Source organism: Enoplosus armatus, chromosome 17, assembly GCF_043641665.1.
Source record: "Enoplosus armatus isolate fEnoArm2 chromosome 17, fEnoArm2.hap1, whole genome shotgun sequence".
In the NCBI taxonomy this organism is placed as follows: domain Eukaryota; kingdom Metazoa; phylum Chordata; class Actinopteri; order Centrarchiformes; family Enoplosidae; genus Enoplosus; species Enoplosus armatus.
Window position 1 is genome coordinate 3,615,729 of NC_092196.1, and position 20,171 is coordinate 3,635,899.

The following is a 20,171-nucleotide window of genomic DNA, read 5'->3' on the forward strand; positions in this document are numbered from 1 at the left end:
GAGGAGGAAAATACAACGTGAGCTTGGGGTTAAAGAGACCGAGAGAAGGAGATCGAACGGAGTGCGAGGAAGCTGTGGTAGAGAGAGTTTCATGATGGGTTACGTAAAAACAGAAATGAATCTCTAGGTTTGGTGGTTTGGTCTTGCCAGGGTGTTTAGTTGGATGATGCTACATTATGTTCACCAGCTTGTTGCTGACTTTGTTTGCCTGCTGGTCTGTCTGCTGTTCGGTGCTGGCCAGGAAGTGTACAGTCGGTTTATCAGAGCTTTTTCACTGGAAACAGAGTCAATGAGAGCAGTGCTTCTGGGACACACAACCAAAACAATGAGCTGAAAGAGGCTAAAACGTTTCAAAATGACACTTTTGCGACCTGGACCGCTTGGAGCGGCCAAGACAGTTGGAGCTGGACATATTCAGAATAAAGGCCAGATATTGTTTGTGTGACATGTTTACCAACTGCGTGTGTGTGTTTATAGCTGCTCCGAAAGGCCACGCTCGAAAAACCTGCTGTCAAAGAGAGGGACAGGACTCCATGAACAGGGACAGACACTTTGGGACAGTCTCTCCTCAAGGACATTCATGGTGTTGCACTTCGTACGGACGGGTACTTTACTGCCCCTATAATAAGTCCCCTGTCATTTCTAAGCAGTATACAATAAATATAATGACATTCAATAAATAGTTTACAGCACACTGTAATGTAGTTGTATGCAGATTTAAGTGTTGAGTTGAGTAATGAACGGTATTCGTCAACAATTACATATATGGTGACATGTTTTATATTATTGCAACTGAGTATCTGTTTATGCAGCAGCCCCGCACTTGTGGGCGCCCACGTGGGGGGAAGTTGTAGTTGTTAATAAATATGAATTATTATGTATTATTTATTATTCAAACATGAATACAAACTTACAATTGCTTGCAACTACTTTATTAAGTGTTAATGTGCTGCTTAATCCAATGCGGCGTTCTTTTTACACTCCCGTTTGCTCAGAGCCGCCACGCACATGGCGCTTTGCTCGGTTCCAGACTCGCGCAGCCATGTCGCTGCTGGTGGGATCAGCGAAGCGGAGCCACTGGTTCCACAGAGAAGTTCTGCCGCACAATTTTCATATTTGACAATTACACCTGTTTGGGCCTTGAACAGTTATTTAAATAAAACCGTCTGAGATGAGTTTAAAGGGGAAATCACTCAACTCAAAGATGCGAAACGGCTTCTTTTTTTTTTGTTTTGTTTTTTTCTGCAAGAGGTCACAAGCCAAAACCCTTTTGAAATCCCTGGTTTAGTCTCTAAATTGTATAAGCGTCTCGTGTGTTTTTATGTGAAACCTTAATCTGTGAAGCAACTAGCAACTTGAGCCGTAAAATAAAAGTATAGAGGAGTTAAAATGACAAGAAACGTGGTGGAATGAGAGTGTAAACAGGCACTGACACAACTAATGCTTCTACAATCAGCCTAAACTTCAACCACTACACCACCATCTTCTGGCTACAAAATACCATTACATAGTGGGGGGGGGGGGGGGGGGGGTAGCATAACAGCACCATCCTGTGGTCAGAAAATGCACTTACATCAGCAGCTGCCACAACTTTACTGATCCTGTGGAAAACTTTTTTTTAGAGATTTCTTTCATGCTCTTGCCAGCAAACCCTCCCCAGACATCTTTCATTTAAAGATTTAAAGTAGGGCTTTTGTGGATGGAGGTTTTGAACGTGCATCACACCGGGACAGGCCCCTTTGCTTGTTGTCGTGTGGAAAACCAGCTCACAGGCCGGGAGTGTGTGTGTGTGTGTGTGTGTGGGGGGGGGGGGGGGGGGGGGGGCTCACACACAGATTAATCTGAGCCACATCAACCTGCCTGCATCCAGAGATTAAGATTAAAAGGGATTAAGGTTTGGGAGTGGGCGTCACGTCGCAATGTGAACCTTAATCACAGCACACGGGGATGCAAGTGCACATTATGATCCGCCCCGGGGGCCAGTGGCGTGCCGTGGCTTAAGTGTTTTTTTTAAAATATGTATTTCACTCATAGGGATTCTACTGAAAGAGAATGAAGCACACATGAAAAGCAGTACATGTGCATCGTTACTGTTTTATTTGTGTGTGTGTGTGTGTGTGTGTGTGTGTGTGTGTTGAAGGGAGAGAAGTGGTGCACTAAAACCAAAAAGCAGGCAGATGAGGGGAGGGACAGGATCGTTCAATTACAGGAGTTCAGGTGAACAGATGCGCTCCTGTCAAATGTTAATGTCACATAAGGATGCAGCGATTCACCAACTGATCCAGTGTCAGATCACATGGGGCCACGGTGACTTGAGCACCCTGCAGCCGTTCAGCTTGCATGTGTTCGGGCGTCTCTCCGTGACGCGCGATGCTGACCCGGACCATGTGCTCCTCCTCGGTGTCCAGCCTGATCCCGGTGCTGCTCTGTTGTTGCAGCCAATCGCGTAATGTGGAACTTTGCTGTAGTAAGAAATAAAAAAAAAACAAAAGAAAGAAAGAAAGAAAGAAAGAAAAAGAAAAAAGGGTGGGGGCGAGAGAGGGAGGCAGTCAGAGAGGAGGGGAGGGAGAAACGCGGAACCCGGATGCTGATGCTGACCGATGGAGAGAAGGAAGCAAGAGAGAGAGGGAGGAGGAGGAGGAGGAGGAGGAGGGGTGTGCGTGAGAGGGGGGGGGGGGCAGAAAGGGAAAGGGGGATATTACTAGCAGCAGAGTGGAGGAGGGCATCCCGCGAATGGTGGACGCTCCTGTGGATGCGGGCAACTTCTGACAACCTGGAAGAGTATTTTCTTTTCTCTTCTGTCTGGTTGTTGTTGTCGTTGTTGTTGTTGTTGTTGTGGCAGAATTGTTGTCATTTGCTGCGGGAGGCAACCGCTCACGGCGCCGCCGGCTGAGGGGAGGAGAGACAGAGAGAGAGAGAGAGAGAGAGAGAGAGAGAGAGAGAGAGAGAGGGGAGGGGAGGGAGGAAGAGGGAGCACGGGGAGTCGGCCGCCACCAGGCCAGCTGAGGATGCTCGTTGTTTCGAGAAACGGGATTAGTCGCCGGGCCGAGCGCTAGATCCTCCCCCGAGCGCACCTCTCTCCCGCCGCAGCTGTCCTGCGCTCCGCCTGTCTGGTCCGGTCCGCCCGAGGCTGCTTGCGTTTTTGATGCTCCCCCCACCCCACCTCCCCCCCCTCCTCCTCCTCCTCCTCCTCTTCCTCTATTTCCTCATGCAGGGCCGGGGAGGGGTGAGCCAAAGTGTGCACCGGATATTGGAAAACCCATTCTTCTTGCTGATGCTGTTGTGATAATAGATTATTATCCGGACAACGCCGCATCGGCGCGGAAAGGCAGATCCCGAGCGAGCGAGCGAGGCCTGGCCCGGGAGGACGAGGGGACTGTGCGAGCTTGGGAGGATTATGAAAACCTTTTTTGGACCGTAGCAGCGGCAGCGAGGAGGACGAGGAGGAGGAGGAAGAGGAGGAGGAGGAGGAGGAGGAGGAGGGGGTCCCTGGTATCGATCAGAGAATGGATTCAATCAGGGCATTCTGACTTGGGATATTTGAGACTCTGCTCTTACAGAAATCGATGTGGGGCAAATGTAGCCTTCCTGCCCAGGTCTGAATGAGATCCTGCTTCTCTGCTCCACTTCTGGCCAGCTGCAGAAGCTCCACAGGATCACTCAGCTTTAAACTACTGGTATTTATAGCAGGGAGGGAGGGAGGGTGGGCTTGACATCTCCCATCACTGGCACCGGTCAAACCTCACGCGTCCTCTTCTTTCTGATCTTTTCTACCTTACCCACCACCACCACCACCCCCCCCCCCTCACCCCCCACCCCCCTCTGAATGATGCTGCTTTCCGTGCTGTAGTGACACACAGGCACGGACCGAGGACCACTCCATTCCAGGCCTAACAGAGTGGATACTGGGCCGGCTCTCACTCCGAGCGCGGACCTGACCGCATGACAAACAAGTGCATGGGAGTAGCCTGCAGGGCCCGGCTTTAGATCACGACCAGTCCTCCGTACCTCTCCCCTTCCGCCGCCGTATCCAGCCGCCTTGTGATGTGCGTTACGGCACCACGCACGGAGCAGGAGCGACCGCAATCTTGATCTGCCTTATATCAGAATTTCATCTCGGGAAGGATGAGCAGCAAGGAGCTGACGGTGGTCCAGTCCAGCCAGTATGTGGGGCCTTACCGGCTGGAGAAGACCCTCGGGAAGGGGCAGACAGGTAGGAGCCTCTCAAGTCTTAGTAGCAGCAGGACTAGTCTGCAAGGTGCATCAGCTGACTCCAGAATCCAGAATCACTTCAGCATTATGATATTCAGAGGACGCCGTTTAATCCTCGTTCCCTCTGTAAGTCTTCTTATCTAACATGGTTTTATTCTGCTACAGCCTTCTTAAAGGGTCAGCTGCAATTCATTACAGGATGTAGGCTTGCGTTTTCTCTTAGCATTTGGGAGGGAGGGGGCAAACGTGGTGCAAATGTTCCAATCAGTCTGCCTTGTGAGCCCGGGTTTGGTCAACGCTTGTGACAATGTCAGTAAAGCTTTTTGAATAATTTATGACATCCCCTCCTTCCTGTCTTCACACTGCATGATGATTTGTGATACTCAAACATTCTCTCCCTCTCTCTCTCTCTCTCTCTCTCAGGACTGGTGAAGTTGGGGGTCCACTGTATAACGGGGCAGAAGGTGGCCATAAAGATTGTCAACAGAGAGAAGCTCTCCGAGTCAGTCCTGATGAAGGTACAGTACTCAGAACTGACCTCGTCTATCTGTCTGTCTGTCTGTCTGCCTGTCCCTACCTCACCAGCTGCATCTGCTCTGCCTGGTAGTCACTACGGCTGCAATTATGGTGGCTGCGAAGCTCAAACCGTGCGAGCTCGCACCCTCCAGCCCGCAGGAAGAGCAGCAGAAATAGAGTCTTTATTTTTGTCAAGAAAAAGCCCGTCTGTGTGTTGCAACTTGGAGCCGGCGAGTGTGTGGGCACTGCTTCTGTATGCCGAACAATAGAGATGATTTCATTCTGCTAATTAAGCCCTCTGATGAAAGCTGCTGCAGCTGAAACACACTGGACCAAAGTACAGTTTGAATAGCTTCTTTTTTTTTTTTCTCCCCACGTTGGGGTTTCTAATGCGGCTGATTGCTTGCTTTCCTTTTTTTTTTATTTTTTTTTAAAACACAGCAGGTTGCTCAGGGGAAATTTTGGGCACAGGGAAGTGTGGCGTCACATGCTTTTAGTGCATACAAATATCTGTTTTGAGTGTGATCTAGAGAACGCTCGAGAGCCTTGTTCTATGTAAGATCAGACTTGTGTATTGGTAACTCAAACAGCATACGTTGGTGTGTTTTTTTGACCAGATTTCTGTCTTTAGTCAGATCACAAATGAATGTGCGGAAATAAAGGCCTTTTGCACCAAAGACTAAACGCCACCCTTCGGTCCCCAGTCCTCTGGTTTATACGGTGTTGCTCATTTGTGTTGCTTTGGAAAGTTGCCCATTGCTTACACCGTGATACCCAGTAATAGTAGTACCCGCTGCCCGCTGGCTTTAGCTGGGAAGGCCGGCTGAACACATTTCTGAACATTGTGAGTTGCCTAATTCAGACTGCTGAAGCCTCATATGGAGTGGGAATGACTACAGCGACTAAAAAGTCTTCCAATATTGGTATATGAGTATGGCATTGAGCTAAAAAAAAAAACCGATCTTTTGATCAAACGTGTGTCTTTAGCTCTGACACACATTTAAATCACCTGTGTTTGCGAACGTGAAACCAAAACAACGGACCGAAAGACGCTAAAGCGCTACCGTAAGCGCGAGGTGGAAGTGCAGAGTTGGTGGCAATTGTCTGCAGGTTTGCCACTGTGAGGGACGCCTTTTACATGACACGTAGTCATTTGGTTGATTGTTTGTATGAAAATATTGATTGGCGCAGCTTTAAGTCGCCATGCTAGGAGCTATAGGAGCTAGCTGACTGTACAGGCCATGGCCTGCTCCTTCCTTTCCTTCTTCATGTTTCCTACATACTTTGAATAACACACTTCATTATAGAATAAATTGATGTTTGCTTATTCTGCCCCCTCCCTGTCTACAATCCAATACAATACAAACTCCTTTTGTCACCACAACTTCAATGACTTATTTGCCTTGAAATGAATATTACAGAATTTACAATACCATTTAATACTGTCAAGGTCTGCTCTACATTTGACCTAACTCTGCCTTCCTACTTGCCTTCTCCCTCTCTCCCTCTCTCTCTCTCTGCCCTACGTCATATTTACCTTCCTCTTCCTTCTGACATTTCAATCTGCACCGCTCCTCCTCTCCCTCTCTCCTAACCTTTCCCCACACCCCGCCGCCTCCCTCCGTCTATCCAGGTGGAGAGAGAAATAGCGATTCTTAAACTAATAGAGCACCCTCACGTTCTGAAGCTGCATGATGTCTATGAGAATAACAAATACCTGTGAGTATCTCTTTATCTTTCCGCTGACTTTGTTTTTTTTTTTTTTTTTTTTTTTTAATCTTCCCTCTCTGCCTCTGGATCTCTGCCAGAGTAGAAACAACCTTGAATCTGAAAGGGGGAACAGGTTCTGTAAGACAAAACTGAGATAAATAACCATATGACATGGAAGATATAGATTTTTTTTTTTGACATGTTTCTGTGACCAAGGATCCTCCACCTCTCTGATCCCTGTGCCCGTCTGTCCCTCAGGTACCTGGTGTTGGAGCATGTGTCCGGCGGAGAGTTATTTGACTACCTGGTCAAGAAGGGCAGGCTGACGCCCAAAGAGGCCAGGAAGTTCTTCAGACAAATCATCTCCGCCCTTGACTTCTGCCACAATCACTCCATATGGTCTGTGAGAGACTATTGACCTTATCAGGCCCGCTCTTTTTTGTTGTTGTTGTTCCATATCCATAGCCGATTCCGGCTGGAGATAAAAATTCTCAGATCGCCTACTATAAATTATAAACTATAACGTTGGGAACACTCGTCTACATTTGTGAGGCGGCCATGTGACCTGATTTCATCACATCCACGGCAGGCGTCATGTCAAAAAGAGGATTTTCCCCGCAAAATTGAGCTAGCTTACAACTAGCTCTTGAACACAACTTCTGTTATGGTATCATAGATGTTACATAGGTGCCAGTTTATTTGGTGCGCCGAGCTAAAACTAACCTGCCGGAGCGCTTCCTTGTCGCTGAAACAGTCAATAAGAAATGTCAGGATAAACTCGAGTACTTTCATTGAGCGTGTGTGTGTGTGTGTGTGTGTGTGTCCAGTCACAGAGACCTGAAGCCAGAGAATCTTCTCCTGGATGAGAAGAACAACATCAGGATAGCAGACTTCGGCATGGCCTCGCTACAAGTCGGCGACAGCCTGTTGGAAACCAGTTGTGGGTGAGTACTGGGTTAGATGGGTTACAATTACAGCCTGTGTTTACCCACCTACCTGTTTAAATATTATCTTTGACTATCTTTACGTTCCTAAAATGTTATACACGAGGGGTGCCAGTCAAGTTTTTAGAGCTCCATTACACACTACACACTGTGCGAGTTGGCCCCAAATGAAAAATTAGATGCATCTTTCAAGTGACATGTGATATTTTAATTACTTTAACATGCAAGCAATTGGTCAAACTTGATGATATGCACAAAGTGTGCTCAACGCTCTGTTCTGCTTCTTTACACATAATCGATTGGCTCTATTTAAAAGCTGAAACATGTTCTGACCATCAGGAGGAACGAGGATTTGAACAGATGAAATTAGCAAGGGATTGTAGCTTTCCCCTGGAGTCACCTGCTCAGTCTGTCCCGTGGATAAAAGAGCAGGTGTTCAGCATCAACACTTCACACACACAGGAACTCGGTGCTTCCTTCGTCTGTGTCAATGTTTGTGTCTGGTCGAATCATTTAATAGTTTTCTTTTCTTTATTTATAGATCCCCACATTATGCTTGCCCAGAGGTCATAAGGGTAAGTTACTTCCCTCTCAGTGTGTGTGTGTGTGTGTGTGTGCGCGCGTGCATGTCTAATGCTACCCTGTCCTTGCATTTGTGTTTCAGGGGGAGAAGTACGATGGTCGCAGGGCAGATGTTTGGAGTTGTGGAGTCATCCTCTTTGCTCTTCTTGTGGTAAGAAGATCCGTCTTATATTCTGTTCTATTTTTGTTTTTTCGGCCAGTATTTAGTTGCTTGTCTTTTCTTTTCTTTAATTCCCACTATTCGTCTCATGTGGCACAGCAATAACACTGAACCTCATGCGTTCTCTCAGGATCAGTATTAAATCTTAAAGGTACCCTGTTTTGACGTTTTTTTGAGTGGAGCGGTGTTGTGATGAGCGGGTCGCCATTTTGTTTACATTTCGTGCTCGACTAGCAAGGCAGTAGGAAGCGCAAGCACGTGGGTGACATGGGTTTACACTCATTGACAGTTGGTAACCAGCCAAGAAATGTAGCAATGCGCCAGCAAATAGCAGGAAGAAAACGACTGCTAGCAAACATGGACAGAAAAAAAGTATGAAGCTTTAAATAAGCATACAATGCGTTTTTGTGAGAAACGTAACTCAAAGACATGGCTGTCTTTGTCTACAAGAAAACTCCACTGGGTACCTCCTCCTAACACATTATATCTGCTTTGTTTACCCCCCCCGTAAAACTGTGAATTGTCATTTTACACTTTACAAGTTATTGTACGGATTAAACAAACAAGACATAACTTTTTTATTGTATTAATTATTGACCTTCAGAGGTGTTGGTAGGTGAATTTTGTTTCCTTTGAACGGAGCCAGGCCTGCTTTCAGTCTCTATGCTAAGCTAAGCTAAGTGTATTTCCCCAAAAAACGATTCATTGACAGGATTTTTGATTGACACACAAAACAACCAAACACAGACGTCACATGGTTCTACCTGCATATATGAGTGATAAAACACCCAAAGTATATATAATCTCTCTGTATCTCTTTTTCATCCTCTCCCGTCACTTCTCCCTTCTTTCTGTCTCTCTCCGTCCCATCCCATCCCCTCCCAGGGTGCCTTGCCCTTTGACCATGACAACCTGCGGCAGCTTCTAGAGAAAGTGAAGAGCGGGGTGTTCCACATGCCCCACTTTATACCTCCTGACTGCCAGGCTTTGCTTAAAGGCATGATAGAAGTCAATGCTGACAAGAGACTCACGGTGAGGAGGGCCCCGTTCACGACTAGCACTATCAGCTGTACAGTATTTCCTCACTGCGTGGAAGCCGGTCTTGTGTCAGAGTCTGTTCCCCCTCAAATAGTGTTTCCTGTAGCTCTGCCCCTCGGCTGCAACGGTTCTAAACATTAGCAGCTCTTTATCGGATTTGGGGAAGTTTACGCTCCAGCAACCCCAACCAACGTTACCCAGTGGTACCTTTACATTTTCCAAACACATCGGTTAGTCCTTATCCTGAAAGTCTTTTCTCTTGGGACATTAAAGGGAAAATATACAGTATGCTTATCATTACTAGGGCTGACAAGCTCTACCCTGCAATACAAATGCAATGCTGTTTCTTTATTTCCAGGACGGCCCCAAAGTTTTTTTGTATATATTTGCATGTATGTACAATATGAATGAATGGATGCAAGTGTCTCAGTGAAAGAGATGAGGACCTCTCTTCCTTTTCACCTAAATGCCAGCTTTCCCTCCTGAAAGCAAGGCTTGAAAAGAGACAGGCAGTTCTGAGCGAGATGGAGGGGAGAGGGTATGTGAATGAATAAATGCATGACTGAGTGAATGGACTGCTAGAGGAAATTCCACTGTACTCAGGTTATAAATTGGAGCTGGGATAAAGCAGGCTTGTGGGGTGGAAATGCATTCCTGCTTAGATGGAGACACGATGCTGTAAAATAACGACAAAGATATAGTCTGGTCAGTTAGTCATCCAGCTACAACAGAGCAGATTTAATCAAAGCTGTGGCTTCGTCTGATGAGCTGTTGATTAATGGAGCCTGAAACCAGGTCAGACTGTCTCTCTGTCTCTGCCTGTCTGCTAGTTGCCTCCATGGAAATCACCCACCACGCAGGGAGACAGATTTCAATCCAGTTCAAAAGTGTATCGGTTAGGAAGCAGGACATTAGGAATGTCTTCAATTTTGCCCTTTTTCATCATAGTGTCTCCTCAGTGCTGCATACAGTACTTTCTAAGCAAGTTAAAAAAAAAAAATGCAAAGCTCTCACTGCATGCAGCTGCTTGCTAGTTTCCTCTCTGCAGATGTACAAATACGGTGTTCCCAGCAGGCCCACTTTTGACTTTGTACATGCTTGCAGAACTGCAGCTGCTCCGTTACTCACACCCCAAGAGACAGTGTGCAGTATTGATGCGATGGCTACCACTGTATGCAGTCCTAATGCAGAGAGGGGACTAATACAGAATATATAATGTAGTAGGGGAACTAGACTGCAGGTAGACTTTTTCCCGAGGTCGTGGAATTAGAAACAAGTAGAAAAGAGTCTGCAGCCATGCTCTGTGAGGCTGTATTTGAGCTACATGCTAACATCAGTATGCTAACATGCTCACATTAACAGTGCCACCATGCCGGTGTAACATTTGCCATGTTCACCACCTTATTTTAGCATGTTAGCGTGCTAACATTTCCTAATTAGAACGAAACACAAAGTACAGCTGAGGCCTGTGGGAATGTTGTAAGTATTTAGTCATTAAAAAAAAGCAATTGATTGAATGATTAAAAATATTACAATTTATCCTGTGGGGGCCATGAATGTTTGCACCAAATTTCATGGCAATTCCTTCAATATTTGTTGAGATATTTCAGTCTGGACCAACGTGATGGACTGACCGTCCAAAGAGCCATGCTGCTAGCATCATAAGTGTATCTGCAATGCTGACTTCTATAAGGAAAAATACTGGTTTGAGTTAGAACCCTGTGTTCAGTTTAATATTTTTGTCAGTATTTAATATTGTCTTATATTTGTGTTGATTACAGCTAGAAGCAATACAGAAACATCCCTGGTACCAGTAAGTACATTCATTTTTCTTACTTTTTTCCCCCCGTTTTACCTTTACCCTTGTAAACCTAAGCCACCCACACCTCCCTTTTTACATTTCAAGATTACCTCAAAATGCTCCAGCTACCCAGACTGTCATCAGCAAAGTCACGACAGTTTCTGAAAATCTCTATTTCCTCCTGTTGATTTCAACCCTGTTTTGAGTTCAAAGTGAACGATCATAATACCAGATCACAGGATAGGTTACCTTTAAAAGTTCCTCGTTCCACAACAAGTCTGATCATAAGCTGTAATGCTTCTGAGGAAGTCATATTGGTACTAAAGTAACATGCACCACATCATACATACAGTATGCTAACCGGGTGCTGTGATCTATTTTGGATTTTACCTCTTCAGTCTACTCAAGGCATGAAAGTGAAAGCAAAGAGAGAAAAAAATTAGCTCTAAGCCCCAAGACATGGATTGTGCAAAGCAAAAATTGTGAAATCACAACCTCGGTTTGTTGTGGATTTTAGTCCAAAGCAGCTAGCATCTTAAGAGTTTTTGAAAGCCAATGTTCAGACCAATATCTTTGTGCTATAGTGAAGATGCTCATTGGCAGATTTTGGGATGTTATGGCCATGTTAAAAACGACAAGTTTTAAAAAGTTTCACCCAAGAAAACGCATCAAGTCCACCAATGAAACCTAGATCATAAAGGTCTAGGAAGAAATAATGCAGGAAGTAGTGTCACCACGGCCAAAACTGAGAGTAATTGGCAGACCAACGTCTTGTCTTGCTGCCGCACCATAATGTCAGACTGTGAAAAGTTCTCAATCAGTTGACCCTAAACCTGTTGGACCTCATTGTCTGTCGGCGCTTGTGTAAACTTTGAGTTGTTTCTAACGTCTGTAATTGCTAACTACACACACTGACTTTTCCCTGCCAGGGGCGGTCGTAATGAGCCTTGCCCAGAGCAGCCGCCCCCTCGCCGGGTGTGTGTGAAGAGGATCGTGTCCTTAACGGAGCTGGACCCCGACGTCCTGGAGAGCATGTACTCCTTAGGGTGCTTCAGAGACCGGGTCAAACTCACACAGGACCTTACAAGTGAGGAGTGAGTAAATATAACCCATCAAACATTTCCACTTTGAATAGATGGCAACGCGTCAATGTGAACCACTGGTGAGAAGTGAATATGCTGGAATATTTGACAAGAAGAACTCAAACATCAATCAGACTGTTTTATAAATCGGCTTCATTTCCAACTGCATAACACAAATTAATAGACCAGGGAGAGAATTCGAAGCATAAGCCGGTGTTTCCACTGCACCTTTCCATCCCTAAATGCAATCATTAAACAAGTGCAACAGACATGTCTCACAGAGGCCCACATGCAATGCGCAGTGCATTTGCATGTGTGTGTGTGTGTGTGTGTGTGTGTGTGTGAATTTTTAATTTCTCTCTCACAATGTCTCTCTCTGTCTCTCTGGTTGTCTTTCTTGTCTCATTGTGGCCAGTCAGTTACATTGATCATTAATCTGCCTGGCATGGCAGGAACAAGGGCGACAATGTCAACAATGCCTCTTTTATCCCTCTCTCCGCCCACCCCTTCACCACCCACAATGCAACAGCAGTGGCAGTGCAGACCTCTTCGACAAGACAGGCCGACAGACATGAAGCATTTGTGTTAAAGCTGAGCTAATCTGTGTGACACACAGATTTGTGACCTGACCCTGCAGTTGTCCTCAGCCCTACGAAGCGCTTTAGCGTCTCACAGCTTGCTGTTTTTTTAGTTTTCCGGCCCGCAACTCACCTGTTTGGACTCACAGCTCTCGTCGTCCCGAATCCACTGTACACTACCTGACCAGCACCAAGCGGCAGACAGACCAACCTAGCTTAGCTTAGCAGCTAACGACAGCCAGATATTTCCCTTAAGAGTCAGTGGAAACCAAAAATAACAAAGGTGTGATAGATACGCAACAGTATGTCAGTGTTGTGTTTACAGTTTGAATCTACAGTACAGTTGACCCTCATAAACAGTAACAATAGATACTTTGCTGAATTAGCTTGCGAGCTTATTAGCTAGCTAAAGTAGCAAAACAAAAATTGTCAACAGAGTAAACTGAGCTGACTTTTTAGCTCAAGCTGCAACTTTGAATGACTTGAAACAATGTTGAAGTTTAGCGTGACGCTTTCTCCGTATTTAGAAACAATTTATCAAATATTACTTCCATCAGTTACTATCTATTTGCCATTATTGACATGTGGGCGGTGCCAGCTGTAGTTGTCAGGAGACTTGCGACGACCCCGACAAGCCTCTTGTCTTTCCTGTGTTCCCCGACTCCCAGACTCAGTACTGCCGTCTGCCTTGTCTCCTCTCTTTCTGACCTTTGGTCCCTGTGTCTCTCTGCATCTCTTTATGCAGGGAGAACCAGGAGAAGATGATCTACTACCTCCTGTTGGACAGGAAGGAGCGGTACCCCAGCTGTGAAGACGAGGATCTGCCACCCAGAAATGACATAGGTGAGAACACTTTAACCATTTGACAGCCTAACCAAGAACAACAAGGCAAAAACTTTCACTTTCAAAATTCCATTTTCCATTTCTGAACTAATATTTTCGTCCTCCAAGACCCACCCAGGAAGCGCGTGGACTCCCCCATGCTGACGCGTCATGGCCGCTGTCGTCCAGAGAGGAAGAGCCTGGAGGTCCTCAGTGTCACAGATCAGGGTTCTCCCACCCCACCTCGCCGGGCCCTGGACACTAATGCACACAGCCAGAGGTATGAACCAGCACTGACATCTTGACATTTTTTTGATTGATGGAAATTGTGGACAGTCAAGTTAATACCACAATTACAGGTGGGAATAAATAATAACCCTAATCCTCAATAACAAGCTCAGAAGCTCAACCTCGGAACGGATCAGAATTATAAACTACAGAACATCTTTTGATTGTTACACCTGAAAGTCACATCTGCCCCAATGACTCTTAATGTTTGCTGCTGTCTTCAAAAGGTCTCGTTCAGTCAGCGGAGCGTCCACGGGTCTGTCCTCCAGTCCCCTCAGCAGTCCCAGGGTAAGAACTTCACTCCACTCTGTTTAGAACTATCTGTTGTTTCTGATCTAGCTGTGGTATTCATGATCACGTTTTTAATATAACAATCTGCACGCTTACATTTTATTAAACCATGTTGCAAGAACTTGTGAGATTTCACAGCTGCAACATCGGATCCAAAATGATCCCACCCATTTCAATCTCCCTATGCCTGTAACATGGGGGATTGGCACAGAAAGCTGCATTAATGTTTATTTGATGTTCTGGGTTCGAACCTGCCGGCCGGCTGGGGCCACTCTGTGTGGGTTTGTATGTTCCCTCCATTTTCTCCGGGTTTCCTCCCACAGTCCAGAGACATGCAGGTTAGGTTAATTGGCGACTCTAAAAAGGTTGTCCATCTCTATGTGTCAGCCCTGTGATGGACTGGCGACCTGTCCAGGGTGTACCCTGCCTCTCGCCCTATGTCAGCTGGGATTGGCTCCAGTCCCCCCGTAATCCTCAAGGATAAGTGGGTATAGCTAATGGATGGGTGGATGGAACATGGGAGTGGTGTAAATTTTCTTGTCTAACTCTCAGCAACTTGAGTATGTTTTCCAGAAGGTCAAACAATTCCTTTAATAATAATCACTTAAATTTAGTGTTAAATTTATTTCCTTGGAACTTAGACTTCTGGTGTGCATTGGGACTGTAGAACTCGGACAATGGGAAATATTGGAAATGGGAAATATGGGTGGCAAGCACACCCTACCAAAACCATAGTCTATTTTTGTACATACAGCAAGCACATCTGATCATAGGCTGATCATATTTTTCTAATTGTCAACAAATCTCATGAAAAGACCAAAACCAACAATGACATTGATGGTAAGGAAGTATGTTCTGTGTAGCCAAAGCCATTGTTGTCCAGAAACTATTAAAAACACACCAGTAAGCCATAGCGATGCACTGTATGACATGTTCTTTTATTGCCACGAACATGGGCACTGTGGTTTATTTCAAGTCAATCCCACATTCACTGTCCTGCTGATGTAAATGCTAACGTACCAAATGTATATTCATCCGCAACTGCAAATAGTCCCAAATAACTGCACTATTTCCTCCTTTTTGAGGGATGTTTGATAAAAACTACAGTGCCAAGTTGTTTTACAAAAATACTGAGCCTTGAAACTATATATTTGTGACCAGTTTTTAAACATTTACATCTTCAATAGGGACCAGTGGGCTTGGAGCTAAGCGCCAAAGACAGAATAGGGAAGTCAGGTAGCATTGAGAGACAATCTGGTTTTAGTCTTTTCTTTGTAATTGTTGACAATATTAAACATATAGAATAATTCCATGTAATTTGGATATTTATACGGGTTCCTGAAGGCAACATAGTGTTTGTTTATCAGTTGCAATCAATCAGGTTTTTGTTAGCTTTCTGCAGTGTTGTGTGATGTGGACAAAAAACAGTTTTAGATGTCAAATGTATCAGAACGTTCCAGTCTTTTCCTGTCGACCCCACAGTATGCATAGTAAACATATATGTGTTATGAGCAGCTTCAATATCAGTTTTGGCCATCAAAACCAAATTTCCTGTGATGATGTATTTTTCTCTGACAGCTCTTTCTCAGACTGTCACTGCTAGCCATGCCTGTCCATCATACTGTCACGTTCTCAGTCATTCACATTCCCATTTTATAGACGCCCCATGCTGCCCCATACAAACATCTGTATGCACATGCTGACATCGGCAAGAAGGGACTAAACACATAAACACACACATAACTATACCCAAGAGTATAGATCACCGAATCCATCTTCTATTTGGTGCATTTGATCGAGGCTTGTAGAAGAATCGTTTCCATGAACCATAATTCATGACCATTGCTCTCTCTCATCTGTCCATCCCTCCTTCCCTCCTTCTCTCCATCTCTCTCTGTCTGTCCCATCAGAGCCCAGTCTTCACTTTCAGCCACCCAGAAGTCACCCCCACCTCCGCTTCCTCCTCCAAAGACCCTAAACCAGGAAGTGCCACCACCTCTCGGCCTGCCCGCCCGGCGCCTGACCCAAAAACCCAGACCCTGCCCTCAAAGGGCCCCACTGACCGGCCCCCGCTCAACTCCATGAAGTCCCTCCCTCTCCAGACTCCACGCTCCCCTTCCCCGTCCCCCTCCCCACTCCTCTCCCCCATCCCACGCTTCTTCAACTTCCCTTCCCCGTCTGTGTTCAAGTCCAAGAACGTCCATTCGTCCTCTAACTCCTCTGCCACCCCTCCTCCTGTGTCGCAGGTCACGCCGCAGGGCTCACCGTTGCCCACCCCGCTGGGCACGCCTGTGCACCAAATCCAACACCCTTCCTCCACCACCCCTCCCTCCTCTTCCTCCTCGTCTTCTTCTTCCAGAGCGGACGGGGCCGGCGGGGCCTCGCTGTCGCTGACCCCACCCTCCAGCCCGGGCGGCAGCGGCGGCATGGCCGCCTCGAGCTCGGGCCACTGGAGGACAAGGCTCAACTCGTTCAAAAACAACCTCCTGGGCTCGCCGCGCTTCCATCGGCGCAAACTGCAAGGTGAGCGAACCAATCCTCCACGCTGATTGGTTGAGATAATACATCCTAATCATTTGTTTTGCAGCTGTAGGATGAAGTGATATTTTTCTCCATCAATGTGAACTTGATGCTCTGCTAACAATCAGGGGTCTTTTACTCTGCATTCGCATCCAAGATAGAATCTGTTATTACCAAGAAGAAATTAGTGCACGCCCCGGCCTGCAGCCTGCAGCTATGTTGAGTAATGTCTGATTCTGTGATAATCTGTAATTAGGGCAATTAGATTAAGGCCTGTCATCAAGATTCACTGCCCTTTTCTGTTCTCGTCCTCCCTCCTCTCTCTTTCTCTTGTCTGTTTTAATTTTTATTTTTAGTCCCCACATCAGAGGACATGTCCAGTTTGACTCCAGAGTCCAGTCCAGAGTAAGTCCACACATGTCTCAGTTTGTCCTTCTCTGTTTGCAATACAACATTTCTATTTGATGTCCTGTTTTAAGTTACAGGTCACTGAACACTAGGTCAGTCATTATAGGCCCGTTAAAAATAGCATATCCAACCTGAATTCATTTTGTGTGCTACTTCATTTGTACTCTGTGTAATGTGTGAAATGTGTGAATGGAACTAATCTGCCATATATCAAACCCGCGCTCATTTGCAGACTGGCTAAGAGGTCCTGGTTCGGCAACTTCATCAGCCTGGAGAAAGAGGAGCAGATCTTTGTCATGATTCGAGACAAGCCGCTCAGCTCTATCAAGGCCGACATCGTCCACGCCTTTCTCTCTGTGAGTGCGGTCGAGCTCAGATAAGCTGTGTGGTACCATTTGCGGCGTTAAAGGCTCAGATTTAAGACGTGACCTTTCTCACCGACCCGTTTTCTTTTGTCTCCGCAGATCCCGTCCCTCAGCCACAGTGTGGTGTCTCAGAACAGCTTCCGCGCAGAGTACAAGTCCTCCGGCGGCCCCTCTGTCTTCCAGAAGCCCGTCAAGTTCCAAGTATTTCTTCACTTTTTGACCCCTTAAACACTGACAGACACAAAACTCCATCTTTACGAATGTGTGTTGGCTACATCCCGGCGCACCCAGTGAAGAGGAAGAAAAGTGTTTCATATCATATACATGAGGATTCAATGGCGCAGATACAAGATTGACATCTAATACTGGCCACTTTCAAGCAGCTTTATGGGCAATTTATGCAGAATTCCTGGTTCAAGCTGCAGTTTGCAGTACTGATGCATTGTGTTCGTACATAAAATGTCAAATATACATGAATGTTACAATTACAGAGGTTAACAACTGAGAGCCCCGCAGTGTTGGTATCAAAAACCCAACAGATCCAACCCGGGGACGCTGAGATGAATAGACTGAAAGAAACACACAGACTAATAATAATCACGTAGAGCCTCTAAGAGTACACGCAACTTTGTGTGTGAGCAAATGTTATTAATTCAACGATGTTTTTGGCCTGTGCTCCTGCAGGTGGACATTGCCTTCTCTGAGGGGGAGAGGGAGCGAGAGAGGGAACGAGCAGAGAGGGAAGGAAGAAGAGAGATGGGCATCTACAGCGTCACCTTCACCCTAATAACAGGTGGGAGGACGTGTACATTGGCTGTCGTATGTGTTAAGCAGCAGTTGGTAGCACACTGAAACATGTTTGTTCAAAGTTTTAAATGTGATAGATAGAAAAGTTGGCCTGGGATGATTAAAACCAGCCTCGTATGGTGAACAATTAATCATCATTAACCGCACAGAACGCAAAAAATAACACTAAAGCTCTTAGATTATAGTGTACTACAGGAAAAGTGTTCCTAGGACTAGGTCCTAGGACTGCCTTTGATACCAATTGTGGCAACGCTAAAAACTTTGCTGTAGATTTAGTAAATACCCCCATATTATAGATTTCTCATACTTACAGCTTGGTTTCACAGTAATCTATCTATTTATTATTACAAAGATCTCTGAATATGTGGAGTATGAGGCTAAAAGTTTGGACTCTTGAATTGTCTTCAAATTCATGCTCATTTCTGTTTTAGTTTCAGTTTTCACACTTTTCAGACATTATAACCTTTAAAAGAATGCTCTCTCAGCCAGGGCAACCTGAAATGAGTGACTAGCTGATCCTCTCTCCTCCCAGGTCCCAGTCGCAGGTTCAAGAGAGTGGTGGAAACCATTCAGGCTCAGCTTCTGAGTAGTCATGATCAGCCTTCTGTGCAGGCACTGGCTGGTAAGTAGCGCAAACACACACACACACACACACACACACACATTTCCCTCACTTCAGAGGACATTACATTGACTTACATTAATTTCCTGTCGACTTACCCTAACCCTACCCCTAAGCACTACTTGCCTAAACCTTAAACCAAGTCGTCATGCTAAAATATAATGATTTACATTATGGGGACTTTGTTTGGCGTTTTGTCCCCAAAAGGAAGGTGAGTCCCCACAATACGACTGTGTATGTGTGTAACAAATGTATGTCCCCACAACATGAGTAATACATGCACACGCTGCATGTACCCCTTGTTAAGTTGTTTGTGTCACTTCTTCTCTCCCTGATGTTACCTCTCGACCCTCAGATGAGAAGAATGGCCAGCTTTCCCGCCAGCCCAGCACTCCTTCGCGTCAGAACTCCCGGCGTTCCGAGAGCGGATCCGAGCGGGAGCGGGAACGGGGAGAGAAGGAGCGCGCAGCAGACGGGGGGAGCGGAAGTGGGAGCAGCAGCGGGACCGCCTTACAAAGGCGAGGGTCGGGGAAAGACAAGACCAGACTCCTCTCGACGTCCAACGGGACACAGTCTCATCCCTGAAAAGAATGTTGTGGAAGAGAGGCGAGGGTCATCTGCCTGGCCTTTTTCTCTTCCTTCCCTCAATCCTTCCCACATTATTTCCTTCCCTATTTCCTTACTTCCTGCCTTGCTTCCTTCCGTTTTTCCAAAGCAATGGGATGGAGGAGGGGGAAGTTTTTCCCTGAAGCTGATTGAGGGATATGACGGAGAGTCCCCCACAAATGGCTGATTTTGGCGGAAATGTATATTTGTGGGGATGGCGGAGGCAGGTTGAGCTGATCTCTAGTCAGCTTTCAAGGGCAGCTTCGCCCCGGAGGCACGAGTCCCACAGGATGTCCAGAAAGTCCCACCTAACCAGAGAAATACATAGATACATATACATAGTTCACCTGCTTCGATGAATCAAGAAAGCACATGACATTCCCACCGACCAATCACATGCAACACGCAGTTCAAACCCAACAGGAAACCTCCCATCAGTCAGTCAAAATGGCACAGGAAGATACTAGCCAATCACGGAGCCCCTTTAGTCACTCTCTTTCATCATTTCCTGACCAGCAAACTGGATCATCAAGCCTCCTCAACACCACCTGACCAAACAGGATGAGTCACATGACTGGAAGCCCGCTCTCCTCTCTTCTCCTCACTTTCTAATCAAAGACGAAATGTGCGTTCTCAAGCAACGCAACCAAATGAGTATGTCTTTCGAGAAAGGAACAAGAATAACAGGAAGAGTCTTGATTTAGACTTGATTGTTGAAGTGGATTTTGTTTGTAGATAATTAGCAAACTTAATGCTGTACTTCAATAATCAAGGAGTCTGAGAGCAGAGGAACACACGCGAAGTAATGACGGAGAATGC

General features: G+C 46.0%; 1 protein-coding gene across 1 annotated transcript; it reads left to right on the top strand.

The window, feature by feature from the left end:
• The first annotated feature begins 4,125 nt into the window (after positions 1–4,125).
• Positions 4,126–19,331, top strand: brsk1b (BR serine/threonine kinase 1b). The gene is made up of 20 exons (XM_070922674.1): positions 4,126–4,213; positions 4,636–4,730; positions 6,362–6,447; positions 6,697–6,837; positions 7,266–7,382; positions 7,924–7,957; positions 8,047–8,115; positions 9,010–9,156; positions 10,944–10,975; positions 11,893–12,057; positions 13,369–13,466; positions 13,575–13,725; positions 13,961–14,021; positions 15,935–16,547; positions 16,901–16,949; positions 17,185–17,308; positions 17,417–17,518; positions 18,002–18,110; positions 18,657–18,746; positions 19,102–19,331. Exons 1-20 carry the CDS (start codon positions 4,126–4,128, stop codon positions 19,329–19,331), a joined length of 2,601 nt encoding a protein of 866 aa, XP_070778775.1.
• Positions 19,332–20,171: the final 840 nt, after the last annotated feature.